Source organism: Indicator indicator, chromosome 13, assembly GCF_027791375.1.
Source record: "Indicator indicator isolate 239-I01 chromosome 13, UM_Iind_1.1, whole genome shotgun sequence".
NCBI lineage: Eukaryota > Metazoa > Chordata > Aves > Piciformes > Indicatoridae > Indicator > Indicator indicator.
In genome coordinates, this window is record NC_072022.1 from 13,520,043 (window position 1) to 13,544,932 (window position 24,890).

The following is a 24,890-nucleotide window of genomic DNA, read 5'->3' on the forward strand; positions in this document are numbered from 1 at the left end:
AGACCCAGCTTTCCCTTAGCTATCAACAATGCAAAGTCTGGTTGATGCAATTCTTCCCATCACGTAGAAACACAGTAGGACAAACAGCAGGAGAAACCATTTTTACCTTAAAGTGATGACATTTCTCATCTTATACTAACAGTCACATTTTCACTCTGTGCTTTCCAATTTTTACAGGGAATAAACAAGGTTCTAAAGCCCATAATCATAGGATTCTAGACTGGTTAAGGTTGGAAGGGACCTTTAGAGGTCATCTAGTCCAGCATCCCCTACAGTAAGCAGTGACACCTTCAACTATATCAGTTTGCTCAAAGCCCTGTTGGAACCCGACAATGAACATTTCAAGGGACGGGGCATCTACCACCTCTCTGGGCAACCTAGGCAGTATTTCATCATCCTCACTGCAAAAAAAATTCTTACATTCTATCTAGTTCAAATGTCCCCTCCTTTAGTTTAAAATCATCACCTCTGTGTCCTGTCACAGCAGGTCCTGCTAAAAAGTCTGTCCTCATCTTTCTTGCAGACCTCCTTTGAGTACTGAAAGGCCACAATAAGGTCTCCTCAGAGCCTTCTCTTCCCCAGGCTGAAGAACCCCTTCTCTCAGCCTTTCTTCAAAGGAGGGGGTTCCAGCCCCTTGGATTATTTTTGTGGCCTCCTTTGGACCAACTCCAGCAGGTCCAATCTCCTTCAGTATTCCTCTTATGAAGACTGAATGCTTCAAGATTTGAAGGAGACTTTCAAGACCTACTTCAGCTTTTCCAATGTTTCTGCATACTAAACTCTTCTCAGAAACCCTCTCCTATGCAGGGAAAGCACCACTAGATCACTTGTGCAGTGTACATAGGGGAAAATTCCTTTACATATCCGTGTGAAATAGGTTTTTAAGCCTCTGATTTTTCATGTACTTCCTAACTTTTCCACCTTTACAGTGATCTCTCTAAATACATAAACTGTCAGAAACACTCACTGCCACTTGCATTCAGGAAGAATCTCTCCTTCTCCAGGCTCCTACTTCTAAATGTCCTCTGAACAACTGTCCCATGAAACAGATGAATTTTCATCTGTGTAAGCAGCCAAACCTGTGCCAGGTCATGGCAGCTCTGAAACACCTGCAGCCCTTTAGCAATCTCCCTCTGCACCCTGTAGCACTGACTGGGGGAGAGATTTGACTTGCCATGTTTTTCCATCTTCCTACCTGCCTTCAGGACCTCCTTCCCACAAAGGCCTGACAAGCAGGTCTTTGCCACCAGTAGAATCCAAGATACATGAAGCTGAAAGTCATCTTTTGTGCTTACTATGAGTTTAAAAGAAGTTTTAAAAGCCTGGCTTCTACTGACCTGCAGCGCTACCTCCTTGTTCTTTGCAGCCATCCTTCTGCAGGATCAAGAGTCCTTTGAGCAGCAATCCCAAGCACTGCAGATGTCCTCTAATTATGTGAATCCAGCTGCTGGACAACCTGCACCATAAGAAAAAAAATTTTTAACCTGTATTTTGCTCTTCCACACAGGACACAGCACCCACAGCAGCATTGCTGCCCTGCTGGAGGGAGTGGAGCTGGCTCAGCAGTGCCCAAAGCCTGGACACAGCTCTGCTCACACTCTCTTCAGAGATGAGGTCCTGTTGCAGGGCCTGAATCGCTGCTCACTTACAGAGACAGCAGCTGGTTCCCCCCTTTGCACTGTCAGGGTGGCAGAAGTAAACTGACCCCAGCTAGAGCCAGCCAATACTGTGCAGTAGCTGGCAGCATCCCAAGACTACCATGGCAGCACCCCAACACTGCTGTGGCAGTCCTAGCAACGCAAGGGCAGAGCAGAAGCCCAGCCAGCCCCACTCCCTTCTCAGGATGTGCTGCTGCCAGCAAGTTCAGCTGAGCCTCCTCTGCCATTCCCCTTCACTGCAGCTGCTGCAGCTGAAGCCTTTCTGCCTCCTCTTTGTCTGTCAGATCTGCACAGCTTTCCCACCAAGCCCAGACAGCCCCCTTACTCATTTCCCCATCCCTCCTAGAGACTAAAAACAAGGCTCAGGATCCAGACGTGATTTCCCCAGCATAAAGCAGAGGGGATAAGCTGCCAGACCCACACTAAACAGCTTAATTTTTTTTTTCCTCCCTTATCTGCAGTGAGAGCACAGTGCCTGTGGCCAGCGCTCCTCAGGGCAGTGTGCACTGGGGCAGTGATGCTGCTCACCCTGTTCATTTCCATTCCCCAGGTCACTGAGCTCCATGTGCAGACCTTGGAGGCGCTTCTGTTCATGTGGCACATCTCTGATGGCCCGGTCCTTCAGCTGGTTGAGGTCTCTCTTCGTTGAAGATTTGGCTTTTGGCACATCCATTCCCTCACTGCCCCAGCAAACCAAGGGGACACTGTCCAGTGCCTCCTGAGGACATGGTGGAGCTGAGGCTTGGCCTCCCCTGCCTTCAGCACCAGCTCAGCAGAGCAAACTACAGCCTTGGATGCAACCAGCATCTGTCTCCTGTTGTACAAATAAGCTTCCAGGTATTTTTAACCACCACTGAAATTTTGCATGTTTACAACATATAAACTGTGGTTACATTTTCAGATTACCAAAGACAGTCTTGTTAAACTAATTTTCCAGCTTTCAAGAATGCACCTCAGGCACCTCAATTATTCCTCTGCCTCTCTTGTCACTGCTCCAGCAGTTTCATGTAGGTGCAGCATCTACTACAATGGTTAAAGTAAAAAAATGGATTAAAAAAAAAACAAACCCAAAAACACACAGATGTCTGCCTTAAGATCCTGGCACAAGATGTTTTTAAAGAGGTCACTTGGCTTCTTTCACTATTGCAATGCAATCCTGTGATTGGAACAAGCACCAAAATCCCAGTTTCACCTGACTTTCAGTGTGGGAGAGACTACTTCAAATGTGTGCTGGAGGTGGTAGAGATCAACCAAGTGCACCAGTTGTCTGACAATCATCACACCAAAGTTTGTGCAGAGCTATTCACTTTTTTGACACATGTAACCTTTGAGAGAAAGACTACTGTCACTGGACTCAGACAGGAAGAGTGGACACATTTACCAGAATTCATTAGGACTGGGTTTTAGAAGACAAATGGCACAATAGCAGAATCCTGATGATTGGTCTAATGTCCACACAAACTCTGTATTTGCTTTGGTTCTGCAAGCAACCCAGTAATTCACAAGACACTGCTACCTAAATAGAGTTGGTAAAGATCTGGTCAACCAGCAAACGAATTTGTTCCCAAACTGAATCTCAGTCTGTAGAGAAGCTGGCACAGAGAGCTGAGATTTCTTCATGAAGCTGAGAAAAATCTAGATGTTCTGGTAAAGTTCTTTTTATTTACAGTATGCTTCTTTTTGTACATACCTGTAGCAACATCAAAAATTATTCACAAAGCTTGACTGAACGTAAAAATGTTCTCATCCAATAGCTTGTCCTATCAATATCTGTGGAAAATGTCAACTGTTCTCATGCAGCAACAAGATTGTCTGAGCATTGTTTTTTAGTTTTTCTGGCAGAATTTTAAGAAACCACCTCAAAACATGTACACAGATCCTTACTCACCTTTTTTCCCCAAACACCTTTAGGCACCAAAGTTTAATAGAAGCAAACTTAGATTGGCTTTTAGAAACATGAACTGGGGGAGGACAAGAAGAGATATGCAAGAACTTGAGTTCTAAACATACCTATCAAGAGTGCAAATTTGGAAGTTAGGTGCACACTGTACAGTTTTATATTTACAATATCTGCCTCAGAACTTTTTTCCAACTTCAAATAAAAAATATATTTGATTGAATTTTATACATAAGACTTCACTTCTGAGGTACTGATATTTATCAAGGTCTCGCATATTTTTATGTTCTCCTTGTTCAGCCCCCAAAATCTACCATGAAAAATTTGCAGAAGGACAAAAAAAAAAAAAAAGCCAGTCACTTACTGCAATGCCTAGGGAAAAAGTGTCAGGTGCTCACTTTTATTTGTCTTTCAAGAGTGGAAGAAGTTACATGAAATGTAGATGTTCTCCTTTGCAACCAAGTGATAACAGTTGTCTGATAAATAGCACATTCAAATTCCAGGCCAAACTGTGGTCACATTTTCTGAAACAGGTAATTACCTTGGAAAAAAAGTAAGGCTGTCACAATTTGACCTTCTGATTAGAAAGAATAGATTAAGATACTTATCAAAATTGGTTAGCACAATTGCAGACCTCTCTTCTTTCTGCAGCCTTCCTGAAGTTCAATGTAACAAAAGAAAGATTTTGTTTAAGACATTGGTTGCAATCTTTAGCGTGCCTGCTAGTGTGCTATGTAAATATAGTGTTTGGAGATTCTGACTATTAAAACTATCACCTAAACTGAAATCAGAAAGCAGACATGGGAATAAAGCAAGAACCCTGAACTTCATGAGGGAGATGATCTTGGCTGTGCCTTCATTTGTTTCTACGCATATCTGACTGTGAAGCCAATGGGGTCTCATATTCCAGCCTAACTTTACAGAGTTGTCTGTATTCCTGTTTTTCTCTCTACACTTACAGGCACAATTTCATGAACTTATGGACAATCTAGGTTTCTGAATGCATTAAAATTCCATTGCTTATTATCCAGGTATCCCAGTCCATGCAAGTGTATATATCTGCATATATACACAAAATCTGTAGCAACATCACTGAGCTAAAAATAACCAAAACCAAACCCCCAATTTTTCCATCCTTTCCCCAGCTTAATGCACCCAGCTGAACTTTCATGAAAGTAATTTGTAAATCACTTAACTATATCTGGAGATAAAGGATGCAAAACCAGAACAATCCCCCTTTAATCACTGCTTGCCAGCTCCTTCTGGTCTCCTGAAAGTGTAACTTCTGCAACATACTCTTTGCTCTATTGAGATTAGTGACCAGCAAATATTTATCACCAGTGAAATAAAGTTAATTCTGCAGCAACTAGGAGCAAGTTCTTGACTACTAAAGCAATAGCTTATGCCTGCTGCTATTGCAGCCACCTGTTCCTTTCCAGGAAAGTCAACAGTCATGCTAGCTCTCAGGTATGAGCTTTCCTTCTAAAAACCTAAAGAAACTCCAATTGATCCAGTTCACCCATTCCATGGGTTTGAATATGTCATCAGTACAAGGTGACCTTGTATGGCAGTAAAAAACGCTTGAACCTTGTCAATACAGAATGTGCTGCTTATGATTTGGGGTCTACTGTCTCTATTTTTCTCTTTAAAAAGGAAGTATAATGTAAGTTAAGCTGAAGTTCAGAAATGCATATATTTTACTTAAAAACATTCATCTGTTCAAAATTCAAAATAAACTTTATGGGATACAACAGTTTGGTTTGTTTGTCTTTTTTAAATAACATTTCATTCAAACTGTATATAATTCATTGAAGTATTCGTACAGCAAACAAGGGTTAACCCTTGAAAACCTGTAGAAAAAGATTTTCACACAAAAAAAGGAAAAACAAAATTGAGGTCTCACACCCACATGCATTCACCCAAGCATACCTACACCCATTCAAGCACACCCACACACATACACACAGGCTGCAGCAAAAGCAGAAAATTGTAGGCCCAAAACAAAAATGGGGACTGATTGCTCTGAAAGTCCAGGTAGCTCAGGAAAAAGAAAAAAAAAAAAAAAAAAAGAGAACAAAACCCAAAAAACCCCAAACCAACAACCAACCAAAACCAGCCAAAAAACCAAAACAACCCCCTGGGAGTCCTCTGAGTTAAGAAACTACCTCAAGAAAATTCTCAAGTGCATTGGAGACCTGATCATTTAAACTGTTTCTGCAAAGCAGCTCCCTGCACCTGAGAAAAATGCAGCCCAAGGTGACTTGTGCAAATATAAGGAGTCAGGAATATCTCCTGCTATTCCTTAAGTAGACATGAGGGGTGTCCATAGATTCAATTAGCCTTTGATCATGCAAGATACTGCTGGAGTGCTGTCTTCGCCCTGCAATAAAAGAGTAAACTGTTAATTACTGGGGTTTGGCTTCATCATCAACAGCTTTCTGTACAAGACAATCAATTTAATTAACAATAGCAGTGATCCTGTATTGTCTTTTTAATTCATAGTGCTACGTGATGTTTTACCACTGTTCCAATCCTCTGGAAGTTTGTTAGCAGTCCAAGGTTTACACAAAATCTTTGTATCAGTGATATTTTAGAGAAGACCCTCTGCTGGTTTAGAAGATCTTAAGTGCAGTTATTTTATAATGTTGAGAACTTCAGTAAAATTTGTTACTCCTCAGCAATATAAAACCTGCTCTTCACTTCATTGCAATTCTTTGTACATCATAAAACTCAGTGCAATCACAGTTTCCCTGGGTAATTTTTCTATATTCAAAAGAGTTTCTAATAAAAAAGATTTCCCTCTGATCATCTTTTTGGACTTTTCTTTATACTCACTTGTCACACAGATTTGGATCTGATGACTGACTCAATTTATGTAGAATATCTACTATTCCCATGTCTCGTAGTTTATCTTGGCGTTCTTGTGAACCTACAACAATAAATCACACTGTTGGGAATACCACCAAAATCAAATGTCTGCAGAACAGGAGAAAGAAATGGAAGCAAAAGAACAGCCTAAAGGAGGAGTGTGGAACACAGTTCAGTTAGAACACAGCAATGGAAAAACTTGAGGGTCTGTAAATCATCCAAGAAAATCCTCCTCTCAGCCCTCAAAGCACCTTGCCTTGCCACTTCTTCCAGCTCCACCCTGCTGCCTCCATCCGTCCCCTCCACCCCTCAACACAAACACCCATTTTTCTGTGCAGCAGCTACCTTCAGCTCCCTCCTAGTTTATTTCCATTGTTCCAGGCCATGACTCTTCTTACTAATAAGCGTTCCTCACTCCTTTCAGATCCACCCACAAGTCCTTTGGCTTGTTTCAGAGCCTCACCATGCAACCCATTCAAGCTGTTGACAATGGGAAACACTTCTTTGCAACAAACTGCGTTTCTAACCATTTATCTTCTCCAGCTAACCTGTTCCATCCCATGATGAATTTCTACAGCATCCTGAGACCTGGAAGTTTCTCTAAGATTCTCTTTCATTCCAATTGCTTTCAGATTTGATAGAAATGCTACTGATGGAAACCTTCCACCATGTGATTCTCATCAACTCCTATTTATTTCTTGTCACATTCCTCTTGTGCCTTCCTGCCCCAAAACAGCTCTCTATGCTTTCCTCTTATGTCCTCCTGCCCATTTTCTCTCCTTCCATATTTCATCTATGAAGATGTCTCCCTTTATGCTTTGAATCCCACTGTGCTGTGCAAATACTGATTGCTATGCAACATTGGCCTTTGGATCAGGATAGTAACCTGTATATGTATTAATAACGAGGCTTTCTTACCTTCTTCTTCATTCCATATGAGATTAGATATACAGAACATGGCAGCAAGCTGAAGTTTAGCATTTGAATGACTCTATATAAAAAAAAGTAGTCACATTTAGAAAAAGAAATTCAGAGATTCTCAGATCTACAGCCTCTAAAAACTAAGGTAGCAAACTTGTGACTAATTGTGATCTATAACTTCTCTCAAAGATGCTGCCATAACGTAAGACACCCTAGTAGCATTTAATCACTTCCAAGCACTCGTTCAGGTCTACAAAATATGCCTCTTCCAAGGCCATGAAACACCACATAGATTTGTAACAGGTATTGCTTAAATCACTGTAACTTTCTTATGGGAAATAATGACTGAATTTTCCATTTAATCAACCTCTGCCATACAGAACTGCACTGCATAGTTCCTTAAACACAGCTAGGTACATGAAACAGTTAAATGCATGATACTGAATAACTTACAAGACAAAGTGCTGAAGTAACCTCTTTTGTTCCCTGAAAAAGACAAAGAAACTTGAAGAGAAATTTCCCATACCATGTAGTATTTGATTTTCTGCAGGATATCATCATTGGTCATAATCAGTTCTTTTGCTGTTGTTCCATCTGCTATATTAGCAAGTATGCATAATGTCTGAAAAAGAAAAAAACTCTGAAATTATTTGGCCACAGTTCACATCCCATGATTTATACAGTTTCCCTGACAGCTTTGAACTTGTGACAAACAATTCCATTAATTAGTTTAAATATCTTTAAGCTGGCATTTCGAGCTTGCCTATATCTGGGGCTAATGCCAGAGTTAACAGTTGTGGTTGAACAGCCCTGGCAAAATCAACATTAATTCATTTCAATGAGTAAAATTTTCAGTCTAGTAGTACTTTTGATAGGCATGGCATGGTAAAAGCCTTCTGTTGCCATAAAGGCCATTCCAGTCACTAAAACTTATTTAGGAAGAACTGCTTAGAAAGACACAGCTGTTTCAGAACCATGCTGTCACTAAATTTGCTATCTATTAAGAGTGTCTGGGGGTTGTTCTCCTAATTTTGCACTGTAATAGCCATAAACAGCCTGTTTGCCTTCAACCCAGTCTTCACTGAGTAGAGATTTAGGCCATTCTGGATTTAATTGTATTTTTACACTTATTTGCCAAGCTGCTTGCTACTGATACCCATCCTAAGCTAAAGCTGAATATCTCTGGTATCTCCCACAGCTTCCCACTGACCCCATTCTTCAACACCACATGCCCTGTATGAGCAAGAAACAGGGTTCTCCAATTGATCATCTTGTCTGTCACAAGAGCTAATCAGCCAAACTCAGCCCATCTCTTCTCTTACTTTTGCTCCAGTGCCCACAGCAGATAATCCCTGTATGCTGGCCCCCTTACACTGACATCAAGCCAGGGATGCTTTTCCCTACCAGCTACCTCCTTCTCCCCTTGCATATTGCTTTTCTCGTTTTAATTTGTCAGGGTACGTCCCTCCACACTTTTTCCTGGGCTATGCCAGCATGTGCTTTACCCTAGTAGTACCTCTCCTCCTCTTACTGCTGCTGGCTCCTGCAGGCACCCAAGAACAGCTGAGTTACCACATCTCTCAGGAGAACATCTATTAGTGCCAGCAAGGCAGAGGATCATGGTATTCTTCATTACTGACTGCTCTAATAGCTGATATAGGAGCCAATAACCATGATGCTTTCCAAGACACTGTGAAACACTGGCTTCCTTCTCTTTTCTTGTTCCTACTGTCCCCTTTTTGCCAAGATTTAATTCTTCTACTTTCACATACATTGCCCTCCTCTCTACCAAAGCCACATTTAAAAATATTCTTCTGAATTCAATTCAAACACATTTGTAATAAGCAAGAAGAGCATTCTTATAGGTAGGAAAATTAATTTGACAGATCTCAGTAAAACATTCACAGCACACCATAAACCCAAACAAAAATGACACACTGAGAAGACTAAGCATTCTTAGCTGCTTCTTAAATCTTATGCTGCCAAGAGAATGTGAACCAAAACAGAATACCTGCTCTTTGACTTCTATATTGTGCTCCCCTTCCAGAATGAGCGTCACTGCTTGCATGATTTGCTTCCCATGAGTGCTCATTATATGATCTATGTGCTGTCAAAGCAATGATGAAACACAATCAGTGTAACTTCCCAAAGAAGGGGCATTTCTACTCAAATTACAGTAAAGTAAGGAGTAGCAACATGGCACAAAGACCCTAGCTCCTAGAGAGGTCTCCCCAAACCAAGAATCTATCAGAGCAGAAAAACTTCATAAATATTCCTCTTCATTTGAAGCCTGGTCTTGTTTGAGAGAGCATGATATGGGCCTTGGTTCCGATTTCACTGTAACCTGTAGAAAAGACATAGGTTGCCCAGTTGCATGGAGGCCAGTCTGAAGACTGAATCCTGCTGGACTCAAGCTCTAAGTATGATGCTGCAGTTCACAAGAACCACTTCTCTTCTGATAACAAAGGGGTATCAGAGAGAGGTAAGAAAACTGGGGTTTCTTATCTCATATTTGCTGGTCTTACTGGAACACTGTGACCAGGTTCTATATTCTCATTTCAAAAGCCTGAGAGGGTTTGGAGAAACAAGCCATAGACATTGCTTATCATCGAAGAAAACCGTCTCAAGTGAAGAGACGGACATTAAAGGTCATTTCATCACAGACTATAAACATCTGTACTAGAATGAAATTAATCATTAGAAGTAACAGAAAAAGATGAAACTAGATCTACTGGATTAACTGACACCAAAACTCAAGAGTGCCAGCAAACAGCCACCAGAAATTACCATCAGCACATGGCACACTATAATTTAAGATATTAGAGATTCCAGTAGGACTACTTAAAATTGCTAACAACAAGACCTCATTTGAAAGCTGCTGGATGAGGAATTCTGGAGTGAGCTTTGCACAGAGAATGAGAATGGTTGATTCTGGCTCTGAAACATACTACAGAAAGTAGGTGAAGTTGGGACATAGTTTCAGATGAAGAATACCTCAAGTGATAATGACACTCTGCTGTCAAGAACTCAGGGTGAATTTAATGAATGACTGGTTATTAAATATATTTTCACATTAAGACAGAGCTAATTTTCTATGAAGCTTATTGAGACTCAACGAGTACAAATATCAGAAGATTTTTTGCAGTGACCTTTTTATGGTAGAAACACAATACGTGATAAATGCACAGCAGAGGCTTCGTGGTTTTTTTCCCCCACAAAAATGTTGGCTTGCCAAATGTTTGCTGCATGTTTTCCCTCTGTTCTTCACAGGGGATTACCCCTTTCTTTTCCTCCACCAATATCTCTTTCTCCCTGTCAAAAACAATTCATGGGCTTACATTTTCAAACCATTTTATTTCAGTGTGTAAAATGAACGTATGCGGTTTTTTAAGTGCACAGTCCCACAGTCAAATTCAAAAAGCCAGTACTGTCTATATAGCTGGACAAGAACAGAAATACTTCAGGTGTCAAGAAGGAATCAATACAGGTATCCTTAACGACATGTAGCTCTCCATACCTTGACTCAACAGTGCAACCCTTTTATTGTTGTTCTGGACTAGTTTCACAGATAGACTTAGGAAAATAATTCTGCTGAAAGCTAAATGCAGTGGGATTGAACAGTAAATGTAACTGTCTACCTCTGTATTTTATAATAATTACAAATTTCAGTGGATGTAGAGAATTCTTTCACTGATCAGTACATTTAGTTAGAGATATTTGGATAAATCCAAAGGCCTCAGTTTTAGCAATGTAGCAAACATTTATCTAAATCAGAAGAACAGCTTGTCTTATAAAAAAAGATTAAGAATTAATTTGCATTGTCTACACGTTTGGCCATCTTTCAGAAGAAGGTCTGATTGCAGCTCTACTTACTGGGCGAGTAGATAGAAGATTCCTGAGCAGTCCCAAAGTTTTCATCAGAACATTTACATCAGAATCAGAAAGCAACTGGAATAACTGCTCTGTGCTCAGACCTCGTAAGATGTCTGATTTGATCTTCTGTTCTGCTTGAAATGCCATATTCTGAAAGAGACAAAATGTGCTTAATGTTTTACCTTGAACTCGGATTTTCACTCCTTCAGAAGGCTATCCCCTGCAAGCATACATCCCCTGCTGGAACTAATCCTGGAAAGGTTTTGTTTCTGAGGAATTACTACACAGTGTATTCAACTTCCACACAGTCCTATGGCTGACCTGGTTATTACCTACTTTTATTTATCCCCTGGCATGCTACTGACACTACTTAACTGCTTCCACGAATGATCTTGGCAACCAAAACTGCTATTGGAACTGAAAAATTTATTGTATTTAATGGACTAATTGATGAAGCATTCCAGGCTGATATGGTTTTCCTTCTGTTATTAAGTGGAAGCACAAGCCAGGCTTCAGCTATATTATTTTTAATAACTGAGGAGTTCTTTAAGTTACATCCCCAAACTTCTTAAGAAGCAAATCACAAGCAGCATTTGATGGTGTGTGCTCTACTTACCATTAAAGCCCAAATGCCGTTCACTCGCAAGGCGAGGTTTTCACTCTGTGTCAAACTACATAGAAGTTCTATGGCTCCTGATTCTAAAATAGGCTAAAATTAAGACGAGGAAGGAGAAAAGAAAAAACAAAACCACAAACTCTTTAAAACAATTCATAGACTAATTAGACATATACACAAACGTAAATATAATAGGAAAAAAAGTCTTGTTTGTATCTTATTCTTGAGATTACAAGATGTCCAGCTCACTCACACAAGATGTCCAAGCCACACCCTATATTCATGAGCATTAAAAGGTAGGCTCTTATGAAAAACTCAGGTCAGGACAGCTTTATCCTGGTATGTATTTGTGTATGAGTACACAGGTATATACACAGTCATATACATACTGCTGTGACACTATACACACACCTGCCATGCTCACACAAGCAAATAGGTTTTCTCCAACAGCTTTCAGCTTGGGACTGCACTGCTAAGAGTCTTTCTTGAGTAGGAATCATCTTTTTGAGTATCCAGTGGGATGTATGTGACTGTTTAAAAGAGGTTAAGGACAATAAAAGCTGTTTGATATATTTCCTGACCTACAGTCTTTGTGTGTAGCAATCAGACCAAAATAAATCCAGGAGAAACATTTCAATATAGTGAAGGAAACTGGAAACTGTTCTTGATGATCAGATTGAAATGCAGCACATCTTTAAATGCCAGGGGAAGTATCAATGCATGCGTTTTTTTTTCTTTCAAACTGATTAAGGTAATACAAGTTAAGTTTGGAACAGCTGCTTCAGTCAATGTTCTGTCTCTCAGATACAATTAAAAGCACCAAGATCAAATGATCAAAGGAAGGTAAACCTAAGTGCCTGCAAGAGTCCACATACACCACCATCTTGTGTATGTTTGCTGTAATTAAGAAATATCTAAGACACGAGGAATTCTGGAGAACAGGTCATATGAGGAGCAGCTGAGGGAACTGGGGCTTACTCTGGGAAACAGGAGGCTGAGGGGAGACCACCTCACTCTCTACAGCCACCTGAAAGGAGGTTGGAGACAGATGGGTGTTGGCTTCTCCCTAGTAACAAGTGATAATGTGAGAAGAAATGGCCTCAAGTTGCACCAGGAAAGGTTTAGTTTAGATATTAGGAAAAATTTCCTCCCTTAAAGGTCTCAAAGACTGGAGCAGGCTCACCAGGGAAGTAGCTGAATCTCCCACCCCGGAGATGTTTAAAAGAGGCAGAGAAGTGGTGCTGAGGGACATGGTTTAGTGCCAGCCTTGGTGGACTTGAGTAATGGTTGGACCTGATCATCTTAAGTCATTCCCAATTGAAGCCATTCTATGACTCTTAAAATTGTTCCCTTGTTATGAAGTATGGATATGTATGCATGATCTGTCCAAAAAAACATAGAACTGCAGAACTCAAGAACAGATCTCCTGTACGATCACTCAAAAATAAAACCCACAAGACTCAGCGATGCCAGGGTTTTCATGATTACAGCAGTAACTGTCTAACATGATGGCCCACATTCCCAATTCTCAGTTTATTTTCTTCTTGCTAATGAACTTTTTAGATAGTGTTTTACAAGTAAAAATAATTGAAAATGTTATGCCTATATTTAACTATTCAACCATCTTTATCTGTGACAGCACTGTAATCAGATGATGTGTTATTTACCATATCTCAGTGATACAGCCTGCCTAACATCACAGCTCTATGACACTTCACAAGTAGTGGTTATCAATTAAGATACCTTTATCTGTAACTTTGTCTGTTACCTCCTCTTGGTTCTGGATAAATACTAACCTCCTTGCTTGGGGAGAACTCCAGAAGAAGATTGCATAGCGTGGAAGATGCTACTACAAGGATTTCACTTGGAGCATTCTGTAAAACCTGCAGTCACAAAGGGGAGAGTAAGGAATCTCTGTTAACCAGTAGAATAAGGAAAGATTCATTTTGGAATGGAATACCTGTAATTATTCTGCACTTTTAATATTCCTTACTTAGGGAGCTTGGCTTCTGCTTTGATGCTAGGAGCGCAGATCCAGAGCGCTCATTCAATTCACTGTGATGATACAAGCTGGAGCAAAGCAGAAGCAGATTTGAAAGCTTTTGGGTCCAATTTAAAAAGAAAATGGTAGGAACAGATCCTGGCCCTGCAAAGTACACACATGCTGGCATTTATACTTCAGCTCTGCAGCCATTCTCTCAGAGAGGAGACTATGTCCTGCAGTGCACCTCTGTGCCATGCTTTACAGGCAAGTGGTGGAAGCTCCAAGAGGAGCCTCCTCTATTCTCCTGTACCTCATGCACAGGACAAGACAAATTTCCTCATGACCATCCTTTCAGAAAAGCAAGTAGCCTGGAACAAGTTATACTCTCTCTTGTCTGTGCTTAGGTCTCCAGAGTCAACACATGCCATTTGTAAACAGAACAACTCTTCTGCATCTTCTGAGGAAACTCAATGAGGAAGTAGGCCTGGAGGCTACAACTGTTCCTCTAGCAACTAAAAGGGGAAATGGTGGGGTTGTTCTGTACTGTCTTTTGTTTCAGAGCAGGGAGCAAACATGAACAATTGCTGCATTTAGAGAGGCTTGGACTACAGTACCTGTATGTAAGTCCTACAGTTTTAGGCATTGTCCATGCCGTATACAGCTAAACATGATAGGGGAGAGAGAAAGGACTTGCAGAGTTATTAATCTAGATTGAAAATCAAGTTATCTGTATTTACTATTATTTTTATTTTTCTATTAAGAGTAATTCTGGGTGGTTTGGGATGAATATACAAGTTTCTGACTTCAGTTTATTTAATACAAATCTGCTTCAGTTTATTTAATACAAAGCTGCCAGCAGCTGTGTTTACACAGAAGTCTTACATCTACATTTGTGGGTTGTTTTTAACATAGGACCTTCTTTTTCTCCTAGCTGTGCTTCTTCAAGCAATTCTGTCATTTTTCTCTTCAAGGTTTTCACGTTTGGCCTTTCTTAAACTCTTAAAATAATCAAACCACTCCCTCCAAGCCCTTTCACATGATGAACACGAGTCCTGTGTCACAGGATTATTACACTATAGTGAAAACACAAAACTTGCATGATCAAACCTACCCTGACCTCCCAGTAAGCCTAACAAATTGGACATCCATGGATTATTATCAACTCACACATGTACACCGTCAGAAAATAATTTCCCCATCATTTCTTTCATGAAACTGTAGGGAAAAGTAGGCCCATATTTTAGAGCCTCTAATTCATGGCAAGCAGCACAGCAGACTAAGAGAGCTTCTTGGCCCATATCCAACAAGATGGCCAGAGAATATAGTGTAACTAGTGAGATAAGTTTTCTTATGTCCATAACTTGTGAGAAGTAGGACATAAGCAGGAGAGGAAGTCAGGCCCGAATAAAGCATCACTGAGCACTACAAGCAACAGGCTTCTTCCAGAGTGAAGCTTTGGAGAATCAGCTAATACAGCAGCCCTGTTAGCAGGCTCATCAGTTCATCTCTGGTGGGACCACTTTCTCCAGTCTGGCTCGTATTTCTGAATAGACTCAAGTTTGCCTTAGGTGATTCTCATGGATGTCAATACTGACCAAGCTTTCAAGCTTCTCACTAGCAGACTTGGTCTGTTCACTATTTTTGAGGTCTAGAAGATGTTGAAACTGAGAAACTAAATTTATCTGCTCTTAGTGATGCTCACATTACATATATGCCTTACGCGTTTTGATGTCATTCAACCTTGAGAATAATTACATTACATTAAAATGTCTCTTTTTTAAAGGCCTTGCTGAGCTCTTGGGCTTCAGATTTAGAATGTGCAATGAGATCTAGAAGGCAGAGAGTTACAGGAGAAAACACAGATATAAATTCTGTTGTGGGGCTTACAAACCAAGTCCGAACTATGCCATCCAGAAACTAAAACAGATATAGTCCTCCTAGTGCTCCATATAAACATTAAGGATAACTCAAGTGTGACCCACTTGTGAATCAGAAAAAACAAAACATAACACCAAACCACCCACACACAAACAAAACAACAACAAAAAAAATCAAGTATGGGCCACAGTTCTCTCCGCTGGGCTTGTCTTCTGTTGACTTATGACTCTTGGGAAAAAGTAATTTCCAGATTTTCAGATAATTTCTATGATAATTCCACAGAAAGTTATGCAGATTGAACAGACGCTGCATCACCCTTGAATGGAACACACCACCTCAGTAGCTGAGCCCTAACTTTTCTTTACTTACCTTCATTAAAGGTTTCCATACAGCATGATCCTGAAAACTTGTCCTGAGCTGCTGTACAGAACGGGACAAACTGTGCAAACATCTGTAATGGAAGAGAAACCTTCACTGTGAAACACACACACTCACTTGTACCATACTGTCATACATGCATTGCTTCCACACAAAGATTCAGCTTAGAATTTACTAAGTAATAGACTCTAAACAGCAAAGAGAAAGTGTTGTACTAGTCCAGGACAACTTCCTCAGCTTCCTATTAAAATTTCCAACAGTAGAAATTACTTCAGATTAGCTTTTGAAAAATTAGCAGAAAATCTAGCAGGTACAGCATCAGACTGGGACAAGACTGAAGTATTTGTATGAAAGAGAAAGGCTTCCTACCTGACTGCAGCTAATCGCACCTTGATACTAGATTCAGACAAGCCATTAACAATACGGTCCATCATATTCTCAGTCTCAATGATCTGGAACAAAAAGGAATTTGTGTTGTATGAAGACAGTAATAAACATCTAGGGGTTCCTTGGTTTTAATCTGCAGCATTTTAAATACTGCATATAAAACCTTTTTGCTAAAAACAGCAAGCCACATCCTCCTTGCAGATTAAGTGGCAAGTCTTGTGTATCTGCATACAATGTAGAAAAAGGCCCACAGCCTACATTCATACGTGTGCTCTGCTACTGCTTTCAAAATGATTTAATAATCACCAGGAAATAAGAGGGTTATATATATAAGAATAACCCTTAATGTCATTTTAAAAGAAAAGACAGCATGTGTGAGTGCACACAATATATACAAGCAGCAGATTAGAGACACCTTGTAGAGCCATCTGGAAAAAAACAGTTGTTCACCTACCATATTTAGACATGGCCAGAACCAGCACTTAAGGCTAGGACAAAAGGGAGTTACTACTATGATGAAAGACGGCTTTTGTGTAGCAAAGCAACTTCTGTCATGTACACACACATCACTTATCAAAAACAAATGTTGGATGTGTAAATGAAGGATTCTTTCTACTAACTAAAGAAGTTCATCCTGAAACAAAGGAGAAATTCATGGGTTTGAATTCTGAAGACCCTGAAAGGTTCCCCGCTGATAAACTTTTCTGATCATTATCTTTTCAATACTGTGTTTTCCCATTTCCTCCTTGACCAGATCTTTCTTCCGTTTTTCCCCTTTAACAGTAAATAGACTCAGCCTCCAGTACTTGCCATGCTTGACAAAACTGCTTAAATTAAATGCTGCTTTTATTCATTCATTGTTTAATTCCTCTCCATTTTCCACACATATAATGAACTATATGAGTGCTCCCATGAGAGAAGAGAGATGGATGATGTTTGAACAGTTTGTTCCCATTCACACAACTCCTTTGTTATGACAGCATGAACTCCCTTGGTCACTTCAGAACATGGACCAAATTTTGACATTTTTCCCCAATACAATTAGGGTCTATTTTTGAAAAAAACATTTGCTTTCTAACAGGATACATGACAACAGATATATATTCTGTCTCTCAGAACATGGGTTACAGAAATTACTCGTGACAATAATAGTTTTGCAAGGATTATGAGTATCTAGGACCACAACACATTCAAAGACAACTTACTGTGAAAATCTAACTCATCACTGTGAAGATGTTTACATAAACTTTAATTTTGTATTTTGTGGCAGCAAGATATCAATTTTTGTTCAAACCCTATGTACAGAAAGTGCAATCCTAAAGTTTATATTCATGTAAGCAGGAAGAGAGACTATTTCAACTTATTTACATCACAAACAAAAAATTGACTAGAAGGGTGCAAATTCTTGCACTGCCTTTCAGCCTAACCTTCACCTCCATCTTTGCCTAGTGGCTAACATTTTTCACAGGCTCACCTTTTTTCGGATGTCTTCGTCATTTGCTCCCAGGGAAGCATAGAGCTTGAAAGCAGCCTGGCGCAGTTCATGGGCATGCTTCAAATCATGGTCAAGCTATTTAAACAAAGCAAAAGCATCAAACTTAGACACTCAAAAATTACAGGCTTTAAATTCTTACTTGTTACAAACTAGTGCTTTTATATTTACCATATCAAGGGCAGCCAGAAACACAAATGCACTGCTCTTCCATTAGCCGATGCCCACCTTTACCAACCAAACTCAGTAACTGGTTTAAGAATATGGGTCATTTCTCTGCCGAGTTACAGATAAGCCAGTTTCAACAATTTGAAGCCAAAAAACTTTCATCAACTTACAAAACTATCCATACCATATTCAGGCAAAAATCATTATTATTTATCCTACAGAAACTTACAGGAAGAAGAAAGGAAACGTGAATAAAATTGGGAGAGAATCAAGGGAAGCTTTATCAAGAGACTGAAGCAAAAGCATGAACCAAAGCTGCTCTCTCAGGGGACCTTCATTTTAAGCTGGATGTTAATTTCCAGCTTCTGCTGTAAAGGTAGCACAACAGGACAAAAGCTATCTTGGAGGTATCTGGAAGATAGCTTCTTAACAACAGGTGCTACAGGGGTGGATTAGGGTGATGCACCACTGGATAAGCTGCTCAGGGATATGATAATTAATAGAAGCACTAGCTATATGGATCATAAAAAGTTCCTGAGATGTGTGAGAAAAGCACAGTGCAAGAGTATGGAGCCTTGACTTCAGGAGAGCAGACCTGGAGGAGCAGATTGGGGGTACCCTGGATTGTTCAGTCAGGAGAAGAGAATGTTGAATGAAGACCTACAAGCAGCCCTCCAATTCCTAAAAGGAAAACATGGGGCCACACTCTGGCATAGCGAGGGAAAGAGAGACAACAGTCACATCAAAACAGGAGAGGTTCTTACTGGATGTAAGAAAGAAATAAAAATTCACTATTAGAACTGTCAAACACTGGAACAGATTGCTAGGATATGTTGTTTCATACCCATTCTTAGCAGTTTTCACAAGCCAGTTGAACTGGACTCTTAACCTCATCTAAGCTCAGTGCTGACTCTGCTTTGAGCAGAAAATTAAGACTTGCCAACCTCCTTCTATTCTTTCTAGTGGGAATGATCCTATGATTCCAAATGCCCTCAAAATTCTGTACCAAAGCATTCCACAAACTGATGCAATATTTACACAAATATTGCTAGAAAATGCCAGAAAAATGCCAGTACTAAGCAGCAAAGCACTCAGATAAAGAACTGTGCAGAATTAAGCTGTATGAGTAATTCTCACTGGTGCAGCTGTATTAGAACAAAACGTATTAGATCATTGTTAAAAATACTTAAAACAGACAAGTAATCTGTTTGGCAGAGCCCTCAATCACGTAGATTTTACCTTACAGGGTGTAAGTCAGAAGATCCTATACAAAGTAAACATTCTGGCTTCTCAGCTGACTGTTTTTACAGGCTTTCTGAATGTTCAAAGCAGTGGCACAGTATCTGTAGTTGTCATGCTCACATCTGGAACCTGATATTTTTTTTGATACTACAGCCAATGGCCATTATTCCCCAAGACAGCTGCTAAACTGCCTTCTGCTTATTTAATTCTACACTGTAAATATTTTTAATATATATTTAATTTGCATTTTTACATAGAATTAAGGCAGCTCCATATAAAGAATCAGTCCCATTGTATAGAAATCTGAGAAGTGAGTCTACCCCTTGACTTAGTTTCAGAGCTATATAATCCAGGGCTCTATAATCCACCTTTTTGGGTACTTTCTAGAAATCTGACTCAGCAAGAAGGCAAGTGAATAGGAGGAATTCCAAGATAAGTTTGAAATAGAATGCAATTATACCCTGAGCCCATTTATTATTGCTTTTGCACATTTTTCAAAGCTTTGGAACTGGGCAGGGAAACATACCCTCTTGATATCAGTGATTGCACTCACTGAGCTGGGATACTTGAAGTAGTCAGCAAGCATCACAATGAGGTGGTCAGTAATGCTGGCAATTCTCTGGAGCTCCACATCTGTTTCAATCAAGTAGGCCAATGTTTCTGCTCCTTCTACTCGCTCCTCCAGCAGTCTTTCCTTACTACACATTCGAACCAAACATGGCAGAGTCTGAAACGTTTAAAAACAAAATAGAAAAGAATGCCACCACTGCTTAGTGCAGCTATGTTCAGAAAGAAGATCACAAAAACAGTGAAACACCTATGCTAGAAGAATTCTCAACAACATTCCTTAGATCAGTACCTTCAGACAAAAGGATTTCAGTGTTTTTTAAAGACTACAGACAAATTTCTCAGTACAAAGTAGGCACAGAAATTGCTACAGACACAGTAGGTTACTATCAATCAACTTCTCGTACAGTTGGAATTAGTCTGCATGAATGCAATGTTTAGAAGTGACCATGGTCAAAGTTTCACAAAAGCTAAATAAAATTAAATAAAATAAATAAATAAAAGAAAACCCTTCAAAAGTTTCTATTTGCACAGATTTATTCTTACTGCACACAGGAACCAAAAGTACCCAAGCTGCCTGCAGCTCCCTCCTCCTCTTTCGCAATCTAAGATTGACTAAGGACAATGTAGTCTAGTATCAGGGCTTCCTTGACCCATGCAGGCTGCTAGGAGTAGTAGGGAAGCGAGCACTGTCCCTAAGTTTGGAGCACTATCCTTGTATTTGGCCAACCAGAATCTCCACTTGAAATCCAGGTCCATTCTGCCTTATCCTGACATATCCCCCCACCTTGATTACATTCACATAACATTTTTGTCATACCTTCTCTACTTGCAATATTAAAGTCAAGCAAACCTTTCTTTACCTTAAGCTCAGTGAAAAGCAATTAACTCTGGAAACACCAATTCTCCAATGAATGAGACTGTTCATACAAGCCTCACCAAACAGGAATATGAAAATGGTTGAGGGATAATATGAAGGTTTTGGCTTGTGCAACTTCATGGGCTTCAAAAGAAATACATGGGTAGAAAAATGTTTCACGGAGTTATGTTTTGGGAACCTGAAATAACATTTATCCATTGACAATTCAAATCATTAAATACATAAGATTCTTCTCTCCTCCATTCCACAAGTCAGGAAGCAGAGTTACAGGACTCACTGATGTGATGCTACCACAAGGATTATCATTTTGATTGTGCATCTTGCATCTAAGCCAGTTAGCCAAAGCACCTCCTCTCCATGTATCTGTCACTTGAAGACATCAGGTAAGACTTTCAGACTGATCAGCATTTAATTAATACTGTACTTCTAATTCTGTAGAATTCAGAACCATCCCGTAATGATTAAACACCATCAGTTTCAATTACCAGGCTGACAAAGTGTATTTAAAACTGAGTTCAGCACAAAATAAATCTTGAAAGTTGTATATAAGCTCTCAAAAGAATGACATTCAGGTTGAGTAAGAAAGAAAAAATTGGAATTTCATAGCTAAATCACAAAGATAATGTACTTCCCAATTCTTTCCAAGGTTAAATGGCCTGAAAAGAGCTATTTTTTGGAATTCTAGGGCTAAATGTTACGTCACTAGCAGCAAGCACCCAAGAAACAAAAATCATACTTTTTAAGTTTTAGCAATCCCCTATGCTTAAAATGAAACAAAATCAAGAATTCTGAGGACATATTTTAACTGTTCCATTAGACCTGCAGGCCAGAACAACCAAGTTAATGCAGAGGAGTGTTAGAAGTGCAAGATGAAGAGCTACAAAGCATACCTGACCTTTTCTGGTTAGCTGACAGAAGTTGGAAAATGGACTGTAAGATTAAATACTTAATTCATGTGGTATTGCTGGGATGTGTTATATTAACTGGAAAAGATGTTATTTTTGTTATTAGAATTCCAAATCAAACCCATGATTTACCAGCCTTCTCTGCCCTCTCCCCACCCCAACTGATTTTATTTTTTCATGTGTAACAGGCCAACCCACTACTCAAGCTGGGCAAAGAGAACAAATCAAAACCATTTTGGAAACGCACATCCCTTGACTGTCCTCCAAGTGAAGAAAATTTGATAGCAAAGGGTTAAAGCTGTCTTCAATAATTTCTGAAATCTAAAGAAGGGCATTGCTTTAATTCACTAGAGATCAAATAATTAGTGATTGGATTTACCTCAGACACAGTGTATTATCTTAAAGCTACAAGCTCTTGGAGTGATCCAGAAGAAAAGCAGAAATTACTTGAGTTGTCTGAACAAGAAAACAAGGTTCTGTGCCTTCCTTGTGTCCTCAACTCTTTCATCTACACTCAAGTACTACAAGAAATTTTAGTCCACAGCTTAAACCATGTATTTGCCCTGAAGCAGCTTCCATGAAAAAGAAAGTGCTCTTATTGCTGTGGGTTGGCAAGTAAACCAATTCATAATGGTTTGAAATGACTACAGTTATACATGACTCAGGTGGTAGAGCATGCACAGCTCCATGCAGAGGGTTAGCAGCCAGCCTGCAGCAATAACCTGCCACAGAATAGTATAGTTCTGGAACTCACATATCCTCACCAGGACATAATCCAGGGTTAAGCAGAGAGTGATAGATTTCTTAAAAAAAATAAAATTTTCAAAAGAAGAATGAGGTTTACAGAAGTGAAATGGGTTAGGATTTATGGAACTGTAGTCCTCAATTTGCCAGTGTTTTAAGGAGAAAGAAGAAAGATCAAGGTATTGGACAGTCAGTCTGGAAAAAAATAAGCAGGAGAACAAGAAAGGATGCAGCTTGGCTTCCTCACTTGCTGTAAGGCCAGATGCCTGTGCAGAAGGCACGTCACCATCAACACTGGAATGAATTGTATTCTGGACTTTCTTGGGCAAAAAGATAGGAGCCATTTTAGCAACTAACACATGGATTTCTCATTTGTTATTACCTGGAATGATGGACAGCAAAATCCCACTAACAAAAGCTGTAGATATGCCAGACTCTACAGCCATAGATACTCAAAGGAAGTTTTCTCATTGCACTCTTACATACAACCTACTCTTTCCCCAGCATTACCAAAGAGTAGGACTAAGGGACAGCTCTTGACAATTTGGTCATAGTTTTCCAGTTTAAAATGTAAGCTTGCAGGAGTCATCAGGGGCATGGTTAGAAAGCAGTAACCAGTAGTCTTTGGTGGGCACTACTTGTTGCTTTGTGCAGTACACACAGCTATCTGCAGTGCCATGGGCTTGCAGCACAACCTTTGGTCACACGTGCTTGTTGGTTGTCTGTTCACAGGAGAACTGACCACCACAGAGGGACCTTCATAACCAAAGACAAAGAACTCCTGTAAAAGTCACTGTGTCTCAGATCACAAACCACCAAATCCTGATAATTGATCTTCTGATTAGACTCTTCACTTGTTAAGCTCACTCCAAGAAAGCATGTGGTTTCCTCAGTCTCTGGACAGGGCCACATAAGAAGTGGGGCAGAGTGTGGAAATACACACACATATATTCTTCAGGTATTTAAACTGCATTTCTGTAAATCTGAACTATTTGTTATTAATTCTCTGGAATGAAGGATGCTGAAAACATATTAAAAGTTTTGAAGTCTGCCAGACTGCTACAATAATTACCAAAGAAAGCAAACACGTTTTCTTATGTCAGTGCTACAGGAGTATTTCACTGTCTCCTAAAAAACAAGCAGAGCATTATTACCTGATCTCCATCTGCTCTGGTTGCTCATCCAGAGCTTCCCCCCAACCCCCGTTTTCTTTCTCCTTTGACTAGCTTTAGAAGTATGACTACTAAGAAAGACTAAATTCCTATAGTATATCATGAAGTTCACTGGATTTCCTTATAACACCACAGGCAGTATATATAAAAAAAAAAAAAATATTCAAATCCAGTATGTCAGCATGGCAGTGACAAGGTTTTTTTATATAACAAATTTCCTTCGCCAAAGTACGAAGCAGACAAATACGTACAAAAACACTGAAATCTGAAAAATGATGGGCTTGTGACAGGCTCCACATACAGATTGTGCAAGTGTTCTGACTCCAGCCTTGTGAAATAAGCTGTTGAAAGTCAAACCAGCACCTTCATGTACAGAGACCAAAGCAGTAATGTTGTTTCCACGTTACTGACATGGTTACAAACGTCAAATGGATGTGTGTCAAACTCTGGGTTATTTATTCCTGGATACTGACCTTTTAGTATGATTCTTTATTTAAAACTTGTTTTAAAAGCCATGCATAAAGACACAAAGGGAAACTAGGGAACTTATTTAAAAAAAAAAAAAATCAGGAGTACTTGGTGCTTTGAAATCTTTAGTGCAACAGATTCTGTGCTGCTTTTTGAGACAAATAAAACCAGGATAGCCCTAGGCAAGGAAAACATTTTGAACAGAAACCTGCTCACCTTAAGAACGATGCAAGAATCATCTGTCCGTATTGCTCCAGCTCTGCACATGGAAGTAAGGCTGCAATAACATAATGAAACAGTCACCTATCAGTGGGTTCCATAGTCTTAAGTAAGACTTTGTGGCAACCAACTGCCTAATGAAATGTACTTCCTTTGTTCTGCCATTCTTTTTAATACATATCAAAAGAAGTGTGACCAGTAGGAAAAGGGAGATGATTCTCCCCCTCTACTCTGCTCTCATGAGATCCCACCTGGAGTACTGTGTCTAGTTCTGGTGCCCCCAGTGTAAGAAAGACATGGAACTACTCGAGTGGGTCCAGAGGAGGGCCACAAAGATGATCAGAGGGCTGGAGGCCTATGAGGACAGGCTGAGAGAGTTGGGGCTGTTCAGCCTGAAGAAAAGAAGGCTTAGGCAGACCTTAGAGTGGCCTTCTAGTACCTGAAGGGGGCATACAAGAAAGCTGAGGAAGGACTTTTTACAAGGGCTTGTAGTGATACAGTGAGAAAGAATGGATTTGAGTTTGAGGAGGGTAGATTTAGACTGGATATCAGAAAAAATTCTTTAGGGTGTTG

General features: G+C 39.9%; 1 protein-coding gene across 3 annotated transcripts in view; it reads right to left on the reverse strand.

Annotated features, from left to right (window-relative positions):
- Positions 1-5,649: 5,649 nt before the first annotated feature.
- The window catches only part of ARMC8 (armadillo repeat containing 8), a 64,873-nt gene continuing 45,632 nt past the window's right edge, over positions 5,650-24,890 (reverse strand). For 2 of the 3 annotated variants that reach the window (XM_054386349.1, XM_054386348.1), the window contains 13 exons: positions 24,315-24,375; positions 19,889-20,089; positions 17,935-18,030; positions 16,443-16,525; positions 16,065-16,146; positions 13,630-13,716; positions 11,834-11,926; positions 11,218-11,367; positions 9,356-9,451; positions 7,871-7,966; positions 7,342-7,414; positions 6,391-6,484; positions 5,650-5,935 (listed from right to left, as the gene is read on the reverse strand). In XM_054386349.1, coding sequence (XP_054242324.1) covers positions 5,902-5,935; positions 6,391-6,484; positions 7,342-7,414; positions 7,871-7,966; positions 9,356-9,451; positions 11,218-11,367; positions 11,834-11,926; positions 13,630-13,716; positions 16,065-16,146; positions 16,443-16,525; positions 17,935-18,030; positions 19,889-20,089; positions 24,315-24,375 — 1,246 coding nt within the window. In that variant the 3' untranslated portion in view covers positions 5,650-5,901. The remainder of the gene's footprint in view (positions 5,936-6,390; positions 6,485-7,341; positions 7,415-7,870; positions 7,967-9,355; positions 9,452-11,217; positions 11,368-11,833; positions 11,927-13,629; positions 13,717-16,064; positions 16,147-16,442; positions 16,526-17,934; positions 18,031-19,888; positions 20,090-24,314; positions 24,376-24,890) is intronic. The other variant, XM_054386350.1, reaches the window with a different exon arrangement.